Source organism: Arctopsyche grandis, chromosome 11, assembly GCF_051622035.1.
Source record: "Arctopsyche grandis isolate Sample6627 chromosome 11, ASM5162203v2, whole genome shotgun sequence".
Lineage (NCBI taxonomy): Eukaryota > Metazoa > Arthropoda > Insecta > Trichoptera > Hydropsychidae > Arctopsyche > Arctopsyche grandis.
In genome coordinates, this window is record NC_135365.1 from 2,199,912 (window position 1) to 2,222,161 (window position 22,250).

The 22,250-nt window shown below is 30.6% G+C and overlaps 1 protein-coding gene and 2 long non-coding RNA genes across 3 annotated transcripts; 2 read left to right on the plus strand and 1 right to left on the minus strand.

Annotated features, from left to right (window-relative positions):
- Positions 1–608, plus strand: LOC143918991 (uncharacterized). Its single transcript, XR_013261174.1, has 2 exons — positions 1–321; positions 394–608. It is a non-coding gene; the product is annotated as an uncharacterized LOC143918991 (long non-coding RNA).
- Positions 609–15,140: 14,532 nt separating this feature from the next.
- Positions 15,141–18,463, plus strand: LOC143919239 (uncharacterized). Its single transcript, XM_077441451.1, has 6 exons — positions 15,141–15,789; positions 15,857–16,023; positions 16,313–16,482; positions 16,570–16,719; positions 18,236–18,319; positions 18,387–18,463. The coding sequence occupies exons 2-6, from the start codon at positions 15,860–15,862 to the stop codon at positions 18,461–18,463; spliced, it is 645 nt and encodes a 214-aa protein (XP_077297577.1). The 5' UTR covers positions 15,141–15,789; positions 15,857–15,859.
- Positions 18,464–19,704: 1,241 nt separating this feature from the next.
- On the minus strand, positions 19,705–21,794 carry LOC143919173 (uncharacterized). Its single transcript, XR_013261197.1, has 2 exons — positions 21,275–21,794; positions 19,705–21,058 (listed from the first exon to the last, which is right to left on the minus strand). It is a non-coding gene; the product is annotated as an uncharacterized LOC143919173 (long non-coding RNA).
- Positions 21,795–22,250: the final 456 nt, after the last annotated feature.

Here is a 22,250-nt window from a genome sequence, read left to right on the forward strand (position 1 = left end):
GATTTGTTGTTAATATCGATCAATAACCACGTTTAAGCGTATCTTACAATATTTTTCTTAAACGATTTAATATAAATGTATTTAATACATATGTATGCTATTTTGAAAACAAAACTATTTTTTTAATATTGAAAACATTGCTTATCTTAAAATAGATACAGCGTTAAAAAGACCTATTTATATGAATCTACTACACTCAAATCAATAATTGTCAGTACGTGTTTGAATTTTGATCGATAAACATGAAATTCTTTGTGGGATTTTGGTTTTTGTTCGTGTTTGTGATGGTAGCTTTAGCCAAGAGATCTCCTACAGATTCAGGTGAACAATTTCAGTTTAAAATTGAAATAGTATCGCTGTATTTTGTATAATAACTACATAATTCCGTTTCAGACAAGAGTTTGAGCAGTTTGAGTTCGTTTAAATGTGTTGATGCTGCTTGCAAATCACATTGCATGAAGGTTTTTAAAAATAGACAAGGAATATGCAACGATCACGGATGTGAATGTCGATTTAATAACCCATAATTTTTTTATTAATAACGTAATAAAAAATTTTTAATCTCCGTTTTATATTAAGTTTTTTTTGTAATAAAAATTTCTTGCTTCTTTGTTTTTTTTTATTTATTTAATTTTTAAGTTCATATTACATATATATACTTTATTTAATCATATGAAAAAATGTATGAACATATGTATAATATAAAAATCACTGTTGTTTTTTTTTTCTTAAAAAATTAAGAGTACAATAGAACGTTACATATCAAATTACGAACCTGTCCAAACAAACTTACCATTGAATCATAGTACTGACCAATCAAAATATTGCAAATTAAAACTGGTTAAATTTTATTGTATAATTAACATGCCTTCGCCTATTTTATTTACTGACCACGTATGATATTTAATTACCATACATTATAACAACTGACTAATTTAAAACAGGGCTATAGAATTTCGAGTACTATTACAAATTCAATTACATTAATAACACTGTTCGACAAATGACGACTTTTTTTTATATATCTTATATATTTTATAGACGACATATGACTTTTCTTATATATCTATTCCCAGTGTACACGAATCTGGTAATAAAAAATGTTGATTGGCTCGAGATTTGGAGATATGTGTTTTTTAAATCGCGCGATTTTTCTATATCTTGGTGTTGTTCGGTCGCTGTCTCAAAATCTGTCAATTTATTGTTCAAAATTAATATTGGAATCTATAGTCGGGTATTTTATCTTTTATTTGTAGTACTTTTTAGCTTTCAAATCTCTCCAAGTAGTTGTCCAGTTTAAATCAAAAGTCAAAAGTACGTATTTTCACTTGGGATTTTTTTCACTGTTAATACTATTTTATATTGAGTTTTTTCTATTGAAATATGTTTATTGGAATAGTATTATAGCCACACTATTTTTTGTTTTCGTTTGAAAGAGTTAATTTGAAGTGTGCTGAATTTTTGTGTTTTTAATTCCAGATTTGTGTTCACTGGGCATAGGTCTATAAAAGTCATATCTCGTCTCTGAACCATTTTTCGTGTCGAACAGTGTAATTAATAATTAAAATTATCGTAAATATTAAAAAATCATACTATAAATACATGGCATAAGGAAACTTTGGAATGTGAATATTTACATATATACATACATATATAAAAATCAATATTTGTCTGTCTGTCTGTCTGTCTCGAATAGGCCCCTAAACCAAAGAACCGATTACGATGGAACTTTCAGGATTTGTATGCATGTCCGGAAAGATTACTGTGAAAAAAAAAGGGAAAAAACCTCTTAATAATAATATTCGTAATTACGATTTTATCGACGCGAAAGTATGAAGCGCCAGTGTGTAGTTAATGAAATGTTTACGTTTGTAACCGACTTGCGCGCACGCATGCCAACGTACAAACACATTACGTACCACTCATAACAATCCTACATATCTATATAAATCAATGTTTGTTTGTCTGTCACGTATGCGTTCCTATACTTTACTATAATTTAATTTGATTATTAAGTATTAATTTGAAACTGAAACATTCACTTATCGAAACAAATCGAGAAGCGGAAATGCGAACGGGATCTGCATGCGTTTTTGTGGCATTGTAACGCATGCCGGGTTCAGTTAGTAACAAATAAAATAATTAAATAAGTACTGTAATACACAGTGCACATTAAGTACTTTCGGCGCAAAAAAATTGTTTATAAATAAAAATACATTGTTTTTCAAACATTATATTATATTTTCAAACATTATATTTTTAGAGTAATCATATAACAAGAATATGATAAAAATTAATCAATAAAACAACAACATTTTTCACGACAGTGGCCTCCAAGAGCTTTTATCACGTTTATACAATATTTGGTACAGTCAGGTGGACTACAAGTTTGAACGTTGTGCTCTACAATTGAAAATTCTTATAATTTTGGTATCGCAAATACTTTCTTTGTTTATTTTATTACATGAAAATAATACTAACCAATCGTCAACGCGTAATTTACTTCGATATTTATAAATAACAGCGCCATTACTAAAAATAACGAAAGGAGGAACTTCATGTTGTTGTTGGGTCAGTTTCTTAATTGGAACTAATCATATATTATAATAATTATTTATTATTATTTATTTATTAATAGTTTTGGACCATTGTGGCATTACAGGAAGAACCTAATGCGCCACAATGGCCTACATTTAACAAATATATAAATACAAGTAAAATTAGTAAAAAACAGAAAAATTAAAAAGCAGAAAACATGGTAAAATAAAATAATAATAAAAAAGTAACAATAAGAAAATAATAATACAATTAAAATAGTACATAAAAATGTAAAAAGGAGAAAGAAAAAGTAAAATAAATAAAACAAAAATGAATAAAAAAAATAAAATCACAGCGAGGCCCAAATGGAAGAGAGTAGATTAAGATTCCACTCATACATCACATTCAAATTAAGAAAGTAATGATGAGCGCAGGTTACCAGATAAATATGTTAAAATAACATCCGATAATCTACGCTCCCCAAGGTGGAAAATATCACATTCAGGGATGGCAGCAACGATTTAATTGATAAGTTGAATAGTTCTTGGAATAGGAGCCATTCGAAAAAGAACTGTGCGAGCAGCAGGTACAACCATCAAATGATGATGTCTACCACGCACATAATTATTAGGGACATAAAGTCCCAACTGTTCCAGCAACAACGGGCATGACGTATTACCACGCAGTAGCTGGAGAACGAAACGAATTAACGAGAAGTTTCAACGGAAAGGAAACGTCAGCGACTGTCTTGATGTGGTTGTGAAAGGTGAATTGAGGATCAAAAGTGATACCCAAGTCGACCATAGATTCCACACGCAACAACAATACGGATCCAATAGAATATTCATGACAATAGAGCGAATTCGCACGTCCATAACTCATAATGGCACATTTACTAGTATTCAGTTCAAGCCCTAAACTGGAACTGAACTCTAAAAAAGCGTTTTAATATCTGCTTGAAGGAGAGAGGCTTGCCTCTCATCCTTAACAGCAAAGAATAGTTTAACGTCGTCTGCAAACAAGAGACATGAAGCATTGCGTAGTACTTTAGGGAGGTTATTAATGACTATTGTAAATAGTAAAGGGCCTAAGGTGGACCCCTGAGTTACACCAGATCGCGTGAAAAATGAAGGAGATTCATAAATACCATATCTAACAAATTGCTTCCTATCACTAAGATAAGAAGCAAAGAGTTTAAGAAGACGTGGAGAAAAGCCCACTTCAGCTAATCTGATCATAAGAGCGTCATTATTGACAAGATCAAATGCTTTACGAAAGTCAAAGTAAGCTACATAAACTTGTTGTCCACGGTCAACTTTAGACATGGTATAATATGAAAAGCAGGCAAGATTAGTGGTAGTGGAACAACATGGTGAAAAACCATGCTGCTCATCACATAACAATCTTTTGAACTGCAAAACAATCAAACGGTGAAGGATATTATCAAAAATTTTGGGAATAGCCGAGATGATAGCAATAGGTCTGTAATATTCAACCTCATTTTTGGAGCCACTTTTATGTATAGGAATGACTCTAGATAATTTCCATTTTTCAGGATAATTACCAGAACCAAGAATGAGGTTCAATTATACATATACATACATATGTAAACTTATTTATGAATTTAAGATGTGTATTTTTTGTTTTGACTGTTTGGGGTTATCAAAATTTTAATTTAATTTGAATTATATATGTTTATGAGTAGTGGTACGTTATTGTAATGTGCTTAAAAAAAGTATATTATAGTATGTCACGTCCTTGAAGAATTTGGCAGAGTCAAGACGTTGATGCAGATCTTATTCTGTTTTCATATTATATAATATCAGAGCAAATTGGTTTTGCAATGGTGAGAAAAATTCAATCTCGAGATTTTGACGGTTTGTCGTTAATATCGATCACTAATCGCGTTTAAAAGTATTTTTCTTAATCGATTTAAAGTACCTACTTATGTATGTATGGTATTTTAGAAACAAAATTATCTACTATTTTTATCGTTGAAAACACTGATTGTTTCGATATAGAGACATAGCGTTAAAATATCAAGAAATAAAACACGCAAATCAATTTTTAGTACGTGTTTGTATTTTCGTTAAGAAAACATGGACTTCTATGAGGGATTTTTGTTTTTGTTTTTGATTTTAATGGCAGCTTTAGTCAAAACATCTCCTACAGATTTAAGTGAACGTTTCAGAACAATTATTTTATTTATTTATTTTATTTAAATAGGCACACATACAGAATAAAATATAAAAAGAAAGTTGTATAATGAGACAAAAAATAATAATAAACATAAATAAAAATATAATATTCCATTTACAGTGAGCACCACATGGTGATATAAAAAAGTAAAATTACAAAAACATCAAGATTTAAAAAAAAAGAAAAGAAACAGATAAAGAAAAAGATACAGATAAAGTAAAAAAGAAAAAGAAAGACTATAAGGGTGAAGAAGCAAATCAACCACATATTATTTTCTTCACCTTTGTCCTAAAAATACTAAAAGAGTCTCTAAAGAGGTCAGGACAATCATCTAAGCTATCGTAAATACGGCATATACGAACGATTGCACTATTGAAAGAGGTGTTGCTTTGACAAATAGGTGGATAAAAAAGATTTGTGCATCTGGTGAATCGGGCATTAACGTTAAAATTAATCTCGCTTAAAACAGACGTGTCAAGAATACCATTAGCAATCTTATATAAAATTAACAAATCAGAAACCCTTCTACGCTGAGACAAACTTGCAATATGGAAAAAAGAAAGTCTGTCATTATAAGATGGTAACAGTTTTTTAAGACCAGTCTTATAGGATAAATGGCGCAGAAAACGCTTCTGGATTGTTTCTAAGTGCTCAATGTGAGTTTGGTAATAGGGAGACCATATGATTGAGGCATACTCCATATTACTACGAACTAAACTGTAATAGAGTAGAATCAGAGTATGGGGATTCTTAAAGGGCTTCGCAACTCGGCAAATAAATCCCAATAGTTTATAAGATTTAGTAACAATATGATTAATATGTTCATTAAATGATAGTTTGGAATCTATAAGTATACCTAAGTCTCTGGCACAATTTTTTGCTGTAAGATCTACGTTATTAATATTGTAAGTAAAGTCAATTAGGTTACGATTTCTGGAAAGTGTCATTGAGAAGCATTTAGAAATATTGAGATGCATAAGGTTTACATTACACCATTCAGATATTATATCAATGTCGGATTGTAATTTTAAGCAATCCGACTCACTATTGATAGGATGGAAAACCTTAAGATCATCGGCATAAAGTAAGCATTGACACTTCAGTAGGGGGATTAGGTCATTAATAAAAATAATAAACAGAAGTGGTCCAAGGTGAGAACCTTGAGGAACTCCTGAAAGGATTGTTTTAGGGGCAGATGAGAAACCCTTAATTGTAACCAATTGACTTCTCAAATTAAGATAAGAAGTTAACCATCTAAGTAAATTTCCATGAATTCCAAATTTAGATAATTTACGAATTAGCAAACCGTGATTAACCTTGTCAAAAGCCTTTTGAAAGTCTGTATATATAACATCTACTTGTGTACGAGTATTAAGATATTTATAAATTGTGGTAGTGAATTCAATAAGATTAGAAACGGTTGATTTTTTTTTAACAAATCCATGTTGTTCCTGTGCAATTTTAGGCACTACATGAGAATAAATATGATTATAAGTTAAACATTCAAAAATTTTAGCAAAACAGGATAAGATACTTATTGGTCTATAGTTATTACAAAGTGATTTATCGCCAGACTTGAAAATAGGTACAATATTGGCTAGTTTCCATTTAGAAGGGAATACACCAGCAGATAAAGAATTGTTAAAAATTATAAATAAGGGTTCCACAAGTTCCAAATAACTAGTTTTAATAAAGTATGGAGGTATGCCGTCAGGTCCAGCACCCTTATTTACATCTAAATTTAATAGGACATAAGTAATCTCCTTTTTTTCAACATATATTTTATCAAGGCAGTACGAGCAATTGTCAATGTGAGCGTCCACATATGAAAGGGAGCAATCATCATTGTTATGCACAGATGAAAAATATTCAGAAAACAATTCACACATATCTAAGCCAGATGAGGCACAAATGTTATTAAATCTTAAAGTTTCGGGCAAAGAATTACCCTTGAATTAACCAGATTGGATATCGGCCAGTGTCAGATACAATCTTATTTGTAGGTGTATTGTCACCAATAATACTGTATAATGTGTTGTAAAATACACTGACCGATTCATCAATGCTCAAATTATTAAAAAGATCAGACCAATCTATTAATGATAAATTAGTTCTGCAATTACCAAAATTACATTTTCTGTAATTCAGTACAATGTTATTACATAAGGGCTTAAAATATTTTATCTTCTTAACAACTAAGAGCACATCGAATGCTGGATGGTGTTTATCCAACTTACTAACTGGACATGCTATAGATAAGCTAGATGGTTCAAAGCTACATAAGAATAAGTCCAAAATACGACCATTAAAATTTTTTATATAATTATATTGACATAAATTACCATAAGCCATAAGATTAAATAACAAGGACGATTTCGAATCAATGGGATTGTTTATTAACATTTTAGTGCTACTAGAGTCTTTTGACCAAACAATGTTAGGTATATTAAAATCACCAACAATAATGAATTCATGGTTGGTATCAGTATTAAAAAAAATTCCATGACATTTTTCATAGAAAGCCTGTAGAAGATTATTATTTAAGTTAGGGGGTAGGTAAACTAAACAAATGTTAATAATAAAATTACAATTTAGATATATCCTAACCCAAAGATCTTCAACAGTGCTTTCCCAAGATAATAGCCTAAATGAGGTAAACTGTTTTTTTATAGCTAGGAGGACACCTCCACCTTCCTTTTTGGAGCTATTCAAAACATCTCTGTCTCTACGGTAAACTATATATCTATTATCAAACAATTCTTCGCTAAATATGGAGTTATCAAAGTTTGTTTCCGCAAGGCAGATTATATCGAAATTTATATCGAAATTATTGGCAAGTACTTGAAGGTGAATATTGGAAATTTTAGACTTACATCTGTTGACATTTTGAAAAAATAAAGAAAAACCTACGAATCTAGGAGTTATATATTACACGAGTAAATAAAAAATTTAGTAAATAAAAAAAAATTTAGTAATATTACTTAATATTAGCAAGACAATTTATATCTCGAATAAATATCGAGTTCGATTTGTCGTCTTTACGCATAAATATTTTGCCAAATTTAACCCATACATATTTATAATTATTTTTTTTGGCAGTAGTTCTTGCGGCACCGTGAAGTGATTTTGATTCTGGTGATAAATGTTCAGCTGCATATATTCTAACGGGCGTACCAGAGATGCCCAAGTGAGAAGAGTTGAGTAGAGCTGAGTTGTTTCACATTGATTTGTAGCACGCGCACTACGATTGTGGCGATGTACAGCAGACAGGATACGATCGCGGTGACGTGAACTCGGTACACTTACTATTATGTTCCGAGGGCGGTCACTGTTCTTGTTTGATTTAGCAGTTCTGTGGCAGGATAATATTAAGTTGTCATCCATCGGCTCCGAGATAGTCTTGCAAAGTTTTTTGAAAATATCTATTACATTCTCAGTGCGCTTTTCGGGTACAGCTTGCAATTCAATATTATTACTACGCAATCTGGTTTCAAAGCTATTTTGTCGAGCTTTGATATCATTGGTAGTGATTTTCTCAGTACATAGATCCCTGTAAATGTCTTTTACTTTATCCTCTACTGCACTTATTCTATTTTCAGCCTCAATAATCTTTGAGCTGTTAAATTCACATGTCGCTTTGAGGTTGCAAATATCAGTTTTAAGCGTTTTTATGTCTTCTGCAAGCGACGGCAGGCATGAAACGCTACGTTTGATATCAAGGATATCCTTAAGTAGTGTATTAAATGACGGCGAAGGTGACTCGGTTAAAGACTGAGAATTTTGTGGATTACGGCATCGTGGACACTTCCATGCAGCCCTTTTCATAGCTCCCAATCAAAATCATAGTGCCTCTTACAAATACCACATTGAACACCATTAGAAAATTTCGTTTCACAAGATGCGCAACACTGCATGATTGCCAAATTTAATTGAACTAAATGTTGACAATCTATGAAATTCACTCTGCGTACGAGAATGTACGGACTACCCACTTGAAACTTGAAATGATATTTTATGTGATTATTATGAGTATATTGAGTATATTTTATAAGTACGAATTAAAAAATAGCACTACAGGAACAAACTTTGTTGACAGATTTTTTTTAAGACCGTTTAGGTACTTTTAATTAGATATTATTTATGGAAGAGCTAATACCGGTGCGAATAGGTCATCGATCGGCAACGACCGACGGTAATCTAATCTTGTATCAATTTAAAATTAAAATATTAAAGATGATTCTATATAATAAGTTCTGTTTCAGAGAAAGAAGTGCTGATGCTGTTTGAAAATCACATTCAAATCAAGAATGTGAATGTCGATTTAATAACCCATATTTTCCAATTAATTAGCTAATATAAATCCCCGTTTTTAAAATTAGTTAAGTATGAAATATGTGATATTTTATCTATTTTAATGATATATTCATAAACTATGAGATGATTGCATGAGTTGGTACCCTTTTATCGCTATGTATGAAAATCAGACACGAACATTATTAATGAATGAAAAGTCATAAGATTTATGTTAGATTTGAAATTTTTGTGTGATTATTTTTATATATTATCGAAATAAACAGCCAAAATTGCTTTGTGTATTTTGTCTAAGCCATTTTAGAACGAATATTAGTCAAACTCTTCAACTATGCCATTTTAAATATAAGATATTGGATGTTTATTTGATTTTTATCATGTTGAATAATTATTTAGTAAATTATGAATAAATTTTGATTTCAAATGTAGATAAAATTTGTGAAATTGAAAAACGGAACTCAACTAACATTCTAACATCTTTTCGATCAAAATATGGAAACTACATATTTCTTATGACAAGTTTTTAAAATACTTGAACAAATTGCTGGCACTTTTTATTTTAAAATACACTTTCTTATCCATATTTCGTATTTTCAGAAGCTGAAGAACACGAAATAACAATTAATTAATTAATTAATTAGATAATTAATCCATTGAGACATCTATGGATTTAGATTTTGTACATAATTATTACAAATTATACACACAATAAATACAGAAGATTTGTGACAACTGGAAAGATGAATTTTTGCCAATTTTGAGGAACCATTTCAACAATGATCAGATAAAATTGGCAAACTCTGATAAGAAACGATCGATTTGGAGTTACAAATATCCCCAATTCTAACCAGCCTTATGGCGGATCGAACACACTGATCACTTGTTGCTGAACATACACGCTACCATTAAGCCATACTGCTGGTTGTATGTGTATGTGTGTCCTAACGCTAGCTGAACATAACGAATGAATCGATAAGAAGCCTAAACTTTGTATAAAGCGGTGTCGAACCGGTAAACGCGCTAACACAAATATCCTCTTATAGGTATATCTGAGTTTGGTGAGCTAACCAATTACGCCATCGTCTAATTTTGAAATTGTCATTTTTTTTTAAACACCAATTGAAAATTTTGGTTCTCGCCATATAAAAATACGTAAGTATAATAATTTTATTTAGGGAGGTTTTGAACTATTTGTTTTTGTTTTCAAATTAAACAATTAAATATATATTTTTAATTGAAATTTTTAAAATTAACTTATATTTTAACGATATTTGAAAAAAAAAATATTTCAGATCGCGGAGTCGAACCTAACCCTTCGCGACCAGCAGAGTATTCGCTGACCGATACACTATGGTCCTGATAGAAAAAATTCTCTAAATAAGTTAAAATATTCAATTATTTATAATATTCAAGGTTGCGAGGTTAATGATCGGGGTTTGTTTATAATTGTGGGTATTGGGTTTTGTAAATTTAAAACATACATTTTTGCTTACGTCACGCGATGAAAAATACGTACTTTTCATATTATCCAATTCCGATTCGGATTTCAACTTAGGATTTTATAATTTTATTATTATGTTTTATTGCATAATTTAATTGGCATAACCATTTCCGTTTCAGTTCCGATTCCGATTAATTATTACTATCCATATTGTAACTTCATTTTAAATCACGTATCAATCCGAAAGCACCCGTTGAAATTTCAATGGGCATAAAACTAGTAGTAAATAAAATGCTCTCGAAGCACAATTTTAAATATACCGATTTTTAATCGTTTTAAAAATACACACAGAAAAATAAGACATTTTTATCTTAAGGTGACCCCTAAATCAGCCATATGTACAGATGTATGTATATTAATTAATAATATACTTACGTATACATATGTATACGTAAACGTATTTTTTAAATATATTTTTGCATGTAATCACTTCTCAATGATAAAACGATTTTTTTATTATTAAATATTAAACGCTGCGATATAAAGACAAACAACGAACCGACCGTTAGAGTGGGTCGATACTTTGTCTCGTAAACATGAAGTTTTTCCTGGGTTTTTGGTTTTTGTTCATGACTTTGATGGCGGTCATTAGCGCATCTCCGTTTGATTCAGGTATTAAGTTTATACATATTATTTAAACAGACAAATACTGAAATAAAAAGCAACAAACATATTATTTAAAAATTATAAATTATATATATATATATATATATATATATATATATATATATATATATATATATATATATATATATATATATATATATATATATATATATATATATATATATATCATCATCATTTACAGCCATTCACCATCCACTGCTGGATAAAGGCCTCTCCAACACGCTTCCACTCGTCTCTGTTTTGCGCAACACTCATCCATCTCATTCCGCACATTTTCCTAATTTCGTTCACCCATCTTCCTTGCGGTCTTCCTTTTACTCTTTTGCCTTCTCTCGAGTACCATTCAACCACTTCTTTTGTCCACCTTTCGTCCATCCTCCTAGCTACGTGACCCGCCCATTGCCATTTCAATCTCTTCACTCTATCCACTATGTCCACTACCCTTGTCATATTTCTCACACACGTGTTCCGCTTCCTGTCTTTCCTCGTTATGCCAAGCATACAGCGTTCCATACTTCTTTGAGTGCATTGGATTTTATTTTGCATCTTGGCGTTCAGTGTCCAAGTTTCACATCCATACGTCATCACTGGCAAAACGCATTGATCAAAGATCCTTTTCTTCAGGCAGAGTGGCATTTTTGATTTAAAAACAGCATTCATCCGTCCAAATGCACTCCATCCTAATTTCATACGTCTCTTTATCTCTTCATTTTTACTACCAGACATGTCAATTATTTGACCTAAATATAAATAATTATTTACTACTTCTACTGGTTTATCATCTAAGGGGATGCTATCAGGCATGCAATAACTATTGAACATTAGTTTAGTCTTATCTACGTCAATTTTTAATCCTACTTTTCTACTTTCCCTGTCCAGCTGTGTTAGTCTGATAAGTAGGTCAGCTGAATCACGAGCTACTAAAACTATATCGTCTGCGAACCGAAGGTGACTCAAAAAGCGACCATTGATGCTTACTCCGGCTGTATCCCAATCCAATTTCCTTAAAACTCCCTCAAGCACCGCATTGAATAACTTGGGCGAGATTGTATCTCCTTGTCTAACTCCTTTTCCTATGCTAAATCTATCTGTACCTGAAAAAATTTTAACCGAAGCTGTGGCATTCTTATATATTGCAGCTAACAGTCCCACATAGGGTTCCGGCACTCCCTGTGTTTTTAGAGCGTTAAGTACTGCATTATGACTAACTGTATCGAAGGCTTTCTCATAATCGACGAAACCTAGGCACAATGGCCGTTGATATTCGTTGGCGCGCTCGATTAGTTCGCCAACTACTTGGAGGTGGTCCATTGTGCTGAAATTTGCCCTAAACCCTGCCTGCTCTATAGGTTGGTTCTCGTCGAGGATATTCTTCAGCCTTTCTGTAATAACCTTCGTGAAGAGCTTGTAGACCGCTGAAAGTAAACTAATGGGTCGGTAGTTCTTGATATCGCTTTTGTCGCCTTTTTTGTGTATTAAAATGATAGTTGCATTATTCCATCCTTCTGGTATAGCTTGGTTCTGGATGCATTTGCTGAAAAGCCTAGCTAAGATATTAATTAGGGGGGGGCCGCCACATTTTAGTAAGTCAATGGGAATATTATCTTCCCCTGGGGTTTTACCGTTCTTTGCAGTTTTTAGCGCGGCCTCTACTTCGCTAGGCAATACTGCAGGAACCCTTTGGCCGTGTGTCGATTCCGGAACGGGAAATTGACCGTTGTTGTTCTCGTAAAGTTTTGCATAGAACGTATTAACTCTGTCTATGATCTCTTCTCTATTCCCAATTATTACTCCGCTCTCTGATCTGATTGCGATCATTTGGTTTTTGCCTAAGAAAAGATCTTGTTTGCACTTTTTCAGGCTACGGTTATTCTTAATGGTATTTTCTATTAGCTTGCTGTTAAAATCCCCGACATCCCTGACTATTCTCTTCTTAATTTCCTTATTTACTAGATTGTATTCTTGCTTATTATTATCCCTATCTAACTTCCTTTTATGCTTATTATTAGATTTTTGGTTTCCTCTGAAATTTTGCTTAGCTTATATATATATATATATATATATATATATATATATATATATATATATATATATATATATATATATATATATATATATATATATATATATATATATATATATATATATATATATATATATATAAGCTAAGCAAAATTTCAGAGGAAACCAAAAATCTAATAATAAGCATAAAAGGATATATATATATATATAAATATATATAATGTTTTCGGTGATATTTTATCCTTGTTATGACATATGTTTGACAATGGTCCATGATAGTGATTCCCATACTTGAAGAAATGTACGAATTAACAATGACCGGAAGAAACATCCTCCTCAGCTGAGCACATGTATAGTCAGTGTATATTCGCCTTAATGTTAATTTCTTGCATAATTATTTTTTTATTTTTATGTATTTGTTTTCATTGTCGTTCCGAAATTGCAACTTGAAGGATGAAGTTTTATTACAAATCAACACTTTATTTTTAAATGTTAAATAAATAAACATAAACATTTTTTGAACAAATATTTTTTAATATATATATAAGTTTGATTATTTAACAATCTACATATAAGATTACATGTAAAATATAATTATTCATTAAAATATATATATATATATATATATATATATATATATATATATATATATATATATATATATACATATATATATATATATATATATATATATATATATATATATATATATATATATATATATATATATATATATATATATATATATATATATATATATTGTACATCATCATCATATATATATATATATATATATATATATATATATATATATATATATATATATATATATATATATATATATATATATATATATATATATATATATATATATATATATATATATATATATATATATATATATATATATATATATATATATATATATATATATATATGATGATGATGTACAATATATATATATATATATATATATATATATATATATATATATATATATATATATATATATATAAGCTAAGCAAAATTTCAGAGGAAACCAAAAATCTAATAATAAGCATAAAAGGATATATATATATATATAAATATATATAATGTTTTCGGTGATATTTTATCCTTGTTATGACATATGTTTGACAATGGTCCATGATAGTGATTCCCATACTTGAAGAAATGTACGAATTAACAATGACCGGAAGAAACATCCTCCTCAGCTGAGCACATGTATAGTCAGTGTATATTCGCCTTAATGTTAATTTCTTGCATAATTATTTTTTTATTTTTATGTATTTGTTTTCATTGTCGTTCCGAAATTGCAACTTGAAGGATGAAGTTTTATTACAAATCAACACTTTATTTTTAAATGTTAAATAAATAAACATAAACATTTTTTGAACAAATATTTTTTAATATATATATAAGTTTGATTATTTAACAATCTACATATAAGATTACATGTAAAATATAATTATTCATTAAAATATATATATATATATATATATATATATATATATATATATATATATATATACATATATATATATATATATATATATATATATATATATATATATATATATATATATATATATATATATATATATATATATATATATATATATATATATATATATATATATATATATTGTACATCATCATCATATATATATATATATATATATATATATATATATATATATATATATATATATATATATATATATATATATATATATATATATATATATATATATATATATATATATATATATATATATATATATATATATATATATATATATATATATATATATATATATATATATATATATATATATATATATATATATATATATATATATATATATATATATATATATATATATATATATATATATATATATATATATATATATATATATGATGATGATGATGTACAAACAGTGGTATACATGTACACGGTTTGGGAGTTGGCAGAAGTGTGACGCCAACTGACAGTTAGTAGTAGAGCCGCTGGCCGGACGGCCATTGGTAGGTGCGTGCGCCCACGTGTGTATACTTAATGTACAATAAACGTACATTGATGGACCAACATCGTCTTTGATTATCTTTTTTTCGTCCAAGGCACTATTACATGAAAGTTCATTAAATTTTCAAGACTTTTAAATTTTAGACAAAAATTATATGAATTTTTAGATAAAATAACGGTTTCCAGAAACTTTAGATTTTTAACTACGGATTTCCGGAAACCATGGAAAACATTAGGGTGACACCACTGGATAAGCATCTTAAAACTAAAGAGCTGTCACTGCCACAAGCACAGGTCATGTTTGGCTTATAATTCAACTAATTGAAATTAACAAAAGACAAAAAATATTTAGATTAATTTAAAAGGTCTTTAAATAGCAATGTAGAAATCTGCATGTTTACATTTGAGATGTGAGGGGGTCACAGTTCAACAAAGGTCAGGCCCGACGAATTTTCTATAAAAAGCATATACGATTGACAGATGTTATTGGATCTTGACCACTCACTGCAACGTGAAAATTTTTAAATCTTGTCCGGAGTATACATAACATACATCAAAAAAGGTATTGAAATCTTCTGGAAACATTTCATCTTCTGGAAACATCATTTTCATGTTTATATATGTTGCAGGAGATGCTGCGCGTTTCATTTTTGCTTTTGGCCATGTTGGCTTCAGTGTTCGCTGGAGATGGGGCTCTGAAAGCGATACCAGGACAACTTAATCTCCGTGTACCGCAGCAACTCAAAGTTGGAGATGAGATTGAACTGCAATTGCAATTGAGAGATGATGTCAAAAGGTGATTGTAATGGTCGAAATGAAACGGGATGACATATGTACTGTCACCGTCGGCCATTTTAAATTCAGACAAACGTCACATAGCACGGTTTATCCGTTTTCTTACAGAATAGATCTACCGCGTTTTAAAAGAATTGACTAATTAAGATTAAATTTTAGTAAATGGTTTATATACATACATGTTCTGGAATCATGTTGATACACGCGTATACTTTAATACCATTGTTCACTATGTACTTTTTAAGGTTGGCTTTCATGTAACAAATGCTAATACATATATTAAATTTCAGCTTTACGGTAAACTTGGTCTCTGAATTTGATAAAGATGGAGCTATGTACAACACAAATTACCACCACAGAGTTGATGTTCCTGAAAATAGAGTGATTCTTACTTGTAGAATTGATGGAGTGTGGCAATATGTCACTCAAACAATACTTGATACTTCGCCAGTCCATAAAGGTAATATTTCTATTTAACATCAGCTTGCTTTTTTACAAGCTTCTTATTTATGTTTACGTTATGATTTATATCTTCTTATATTTGCAGGAGAAAGATTCAAAATGTCGATGTACTTGGGCCAAGACGGCATATATACTGCAGTCAAAAATCAATTAAATTTTTATCCACATAGAATTCCAATGGCGAATATCAAATGGGTTACGATTACTGACTCCGAGTATTACAAAATCGGTACCGGTACCAGGATCCAATTCCTTGGTTTCAATTTTGCAGATTCCTCGAAAACCTATTAATTTCAAAATGTACACACGTGTGCCAATATTTTTTATACTATGTATAGGTATATACATAGTGTTTAAATATCGTAAAAAAAAATTTAAATTTAATAAATTCTTGCATCAGACGAAGTATTTTGTTTTTCTTTACCACAATGAAAAATACATAATTATCTCATGACTCTTTTGTTTTTGACACATTTGTAGTTTCACATAAAGAGATTATGCACGGAGTAAGAATATTTTCTTTTCATGGCTTAATAGTTGATGAAATAATGAATATTATTTGGCGGTCTCCGTGACGAGCCAGAATGTTAAATTACAGAAAACACAAATATCGGAAGGCAATGATCGAAAATCGAAGGATTTTAAGTTGAAAGATAAAAAAAGGGTACACGGTAAACGGTACATACTCACTTAATTTGCGCGAGCAGGATACAACGGAAACAAGAGGAACAGGCTTTTTCTCCCGTATTAATGTGCGCGCGCAGAATACGGGAGGAAAAGCCTGTTCCTCTTGTTCCTGTTGTACCCTGCTCGCGCAAATTAAGTGAGTGTGTACGTGAGTATGTACCGTTTACCATGCAACCTTTTTTTTGATCTTCCGATATTTGTGTTTTCTGTAATTTAACATTCTGGCTCGTCACGTAGACCCATTATTTGGGCCCATCTGTGGAATGGAAATAATGGGCTCGTTTGTCGAAAATTTTGACTTTTTCAGCATTTTGAAGTTTGGTGATTTATATAAATAATGTTCCGGAAATGTAAGTTTATCAAAAAAAAAATATATATACATATATACCCACAGATGTCTCTAAAATACTTAAAAATTGTATATCGATGTTTGTAATTGGTAAGGAAGGTCTATTGGGCTTTACCTGTTAGACTTTCTTGGTATACATATGTATGTATATGTATATATGTATGTAAAATAAAAATAAAATGGCGTCACTAATTTTTCTAGTACTATCCTATAGGCCTAGTTTTTATCTGCGCGCGCACATTAATGCGGGAGGAAAAACCTGTTCCTCTTGTTCCCGTTGTATCCTGCTCGCGCAAATTAAGTGAGTATGTACCGTTTACCATGTACCCTTTTTTTATCTTTCAACTTAAAATCTTTCGATTTTCGATCTTTGCCTTCCGATATTTGTGTTTTCTGTAATTTAGCATTCTGGCTCGTCACGGAGACCGCCAAATAATATCCATTATTTCATCAACTATTAAGCCATGAAAAGAAAATATTTTTACTCCGTGCATAATCTCTTTATGTGAAACTACAAATGTGTCAAAAACAAAAGAATCATGAGATAATTATGTATTTTTCATTGTGGTAAAGAAAAACAAAACACTTCGTCTGATGCAAGAATTTATTAATTTATTAAATTTAAAATTTTTTTTACGATATTTAAACACTATGTATATACCTATACATAGTATAAAAAATATTGGCACACGTGTGTACATTTTGAAATTAATAGGTTTTCGAGGAATCTGCAAAATTGAAACCATAAGATTGGATCCTGGTACCGGTACCGATTTGGTAATACTCGGAGTCAATAATCGTAACCCATTTGATTTTCACCATTGGAATTCTATGTGGATAAAAATTTAATTGATTTTTGACTGCAGTATATATGCCGTCTTGTCCCAAGTACATCGACATTTTGAATCTTTCTCCTGCAAACATAAGAAGATATAAATCATAACGTAAATATAAATAAGAGGCTTGTAAAAAATCAAGCTGATGTTAAATATAAATTTTACCTTTATGGACTGGCGAAGTATCAAGTATTGTTTGAGTGGCATATTGCCACACTCCATCAATGCTACAAGTAAGAATCACTCTATTTTCAGGAACATCAACTCTGTGGTGATAATTTGTATTGTGTATAACTCCATCTTTATCAAATTCAGAGACCAAGTTTACCGAAAAGCTGAAATTTAATATATGTATTAGCATTTGTTACATGAAAGCCAACCTTAAAAAGTACATAGTGAACAATGGTATTAAAGTATACGCATGTATCAACATGATTCCAGAACATGTATGTATGTAAACCATTTACTAAAATATAATCTTAATTAGTCAATTCTTTTATAACGCGGTAGATCTATTCTGTAAGAAAACGGATAAACCGTGCTATGTGACGTTTGTCTGAATTTAAAATGGCCGACGGTGACAGTACATATGTCATCCCGTTTCATTTCGACCATTACAATCACCTTTTGACATCATCTCTCAATTGCAATTGCAGTTCAATCTCATCTCCAACTTTGAGTTGCTGCGGTACACGGAGATTAAGTTGTCCTGGTATCGCTTTCGGAGCCTCATCTCCAGCGAAAACTGATGCCAACATGGCCATAAGCAAAAACGAAACGCACAGCATCTCCTGCAACATATATAAACATGAAAATGATGTTTCCAGAAGATGAAATGTTTCCAGAAGATTTCAATACCTTTTTTGATGTATGTTATGTATACTCCGGACAAGATTTAAAAATTTTCACGTTGCAGTGAGTGGTCAAGATCCAATAACATCTGTCAATCGTATATGCTTTTTATAGAAAATTCGTCGGGCCTGACCTTTGTTGAACTGTGACCCCCTCAAATCTCAAATGTGAACATGCAGATTTCTACATTGCTATTTAAAGACCTTTTAAATTAATCTAAATATTTTTTGTCTTTTGTTAATTTCAATTAGTTGAATTATAAGCCAAACATGACCTGTGCTTGTGGCAGTGACAGCTCTTTAGTTTTAAGATGCTTATCCAGTGGTGTCACCCTTATGTTTTCCATGGTTTCCGGAAACCCGTTGTTAAAAATCTAAAGTTTCTGGAAACCGTTATTTTATCTAAAAATTAATATAATTTTTGTCAAAAATTTAAAAGCCTTGAAAATTTAATGAACTTTCATGTAATAGTGCCTTGGCCGAAAAAAAGTATATACATATACATATATGTATGAATGCTGTTTTTAAATCAAAAATGCCACTCTGCCTGAAGAAAAGGATCTTTGATCAATGCGTTTTGCCAGTGATGACGTATGGATGTGAAACTTGGACACTGAAAGTCAAGATGCTAAATAAAATCCAATGCACTCAAAGAAGTATAGAACGCTGTATGCTTGGCATAACGAGGAAAGACAGAAAGCGGAACACGTGGGTGAGAAGTATGACAAGGGTAGTGGACATAGTGGATAGAGTGAAGAGATTGAAATGGCAATGGGCGGGTCACGTAGCTAGGAGGATGGACGAAAGGTGGACAAAAGAAGTGCTTGAATGGTACCCGAGAGAAGGCAAAATAGTAAAAGGAAGACCGCAAGGAAGACGGGTGAACGAAATTAGGAAAATGTGCGGAATGAGATGGATGAGTGTTGCGCAAAACAGAGACGAGTGGAAGCGTGTTGGAGAGGCCTTCATCCAGCAGTGGATGGAGAATGGCTGTAAATGATGATGATGATGATATATTACACCTTTATTTTGGAAACCCGTTGTTCCAAAATAAGGGTGACACCACTATGCTTATCGAAATTTCAAATGTGAAGATTCTTAAATCATAAATTACAGTACATATATACATATGTACTGATTTACACCGATATACTAACATTAAACACGACATCTATGTTCAAATATTGTAAGTTTTTTTTAGATCGTTTTGCACATATACGCTAGCACGTCTAATCTATGTTATGTCACCCTGGGCAAAAATTTCCAAATGTTTTCGGTGATATTTTATCGTTGTTATGACATATGTTTGACGATGGTCGATGATAGTGATTCCCATATTTGAAGAAATGTACGAATTAATAATGACTCGAAGAAACATCCTCCCCAGCTGAGCACGTGTATATTCTCCCTTATGCTAATTTCTTGCATAATTATTTTTTTTATTTTTATGTATTTGTTTTCATTTTACACTAATAAAATTATCTTAATTTATTTTTTTAGATGAAAATGGCACAGTTTTGGCAGACGTACGTCTAGGAAAAGTCGTTCCGAAATTGCAACTTGGAGGATGAAGTTTTATATCAAATCAACACTTTATTTTTAAATGTTAAATAAATAAACATAAACATTTTTTGAGCAAATATTTTTTAATACATATATAAGTTTGATTATTTAACAATCTATGTACATATACGATTACATGTACATATGTACATGTAATATACTAAAATATTTATGAAACGCATTCACATTTTCCAGAGCTGCAAGTTCCAGATGGATATACATGCACCTTGCAAAATTCATTACATTCTTTAGGATCACATTTTGTGGCCCTTGGAAGGCGGTTACTTTCTAAAATGATTAAATAAATATTACATTGATTTCATCTCGTGGAGAAATATTCATATTTTATTCTGCAAGATGACTGAAAGTGATGTCCAATGATTGCAACACACCAAGTATATTTATATAATACTTAAATTAATATGCGTATAAATTTTAAATAATATGTTTGTTGATTTTTATTTCAGTATTTGACTGTATAAATAATATGTATAAACTTAATACCTGAATCAAAAGGAGATGCGCTGATGACCGCCATCAAAGTCAGGAACAAAAACCAAAAACCCAGGAAAAACTTCATGTTTACGAGACAAGGTATCGATCCACTCTAACGATCGGTTCGTTGTGTGTCTTTAAATAGCAGCGTTTAATATTTAATAATAAAAAAAAAGTTTTATCATTGCCAATTGATTACATGTGAAAATATATAAAAAACACGTTTACGTATACATATACGAGAATATATTATTAATTAATATACATATATCTGTACATATGGCTGATTTGGGGGTCACCTTCAGATAAAAATGACTTATTTTTCTGATGAAAAATGACATATACACCCACATATGTCTCTATGATACTTTGTTAAAAATTGTATATCGATGTTTGTAATTGGTAAGGAAGGTGTATTGGGCTTTACCTGTTAGACTTTTTTGGTATACATACATATGTATGTAAAATAAAAATAAAATGGCGTGACTAATTTTTCTAGTACTATCCTATAGGCCTAGTTTTTATCTATGTATATACATATGTAGTAGACAGGGGTTTCCAATAAAAATATGATATATATGTATGTATATTGTAATAAAATAAATCACAATAAATTAAATCAATGACAATGTACATATTTTCAATGTGTTAAATATTGTAGATGAGATTTGTCCGTCATTTTCTTATACTTACAGATTTAAAAACAAAAACTATTTCCTTTTTCACACTATTTGGCTCGAAGAAAGCCCGCGTGGAAACCACTGACGTAGTTGTTTACTGTTTGGCTTTAGTAACCTTAGATACCCCCTCCCCAGCGCCCCTGAGTCAAAATAATTGGTATATGTATATATATATATATACATATTTATATATATGTATATATTTATATATATGTATATAAATGGAAACGTTTTAAAATATATCATCATCATAATTGGCAGCCATTCGCCATCCACTGCTGAATGAAGATCTCTCAAAAACACTT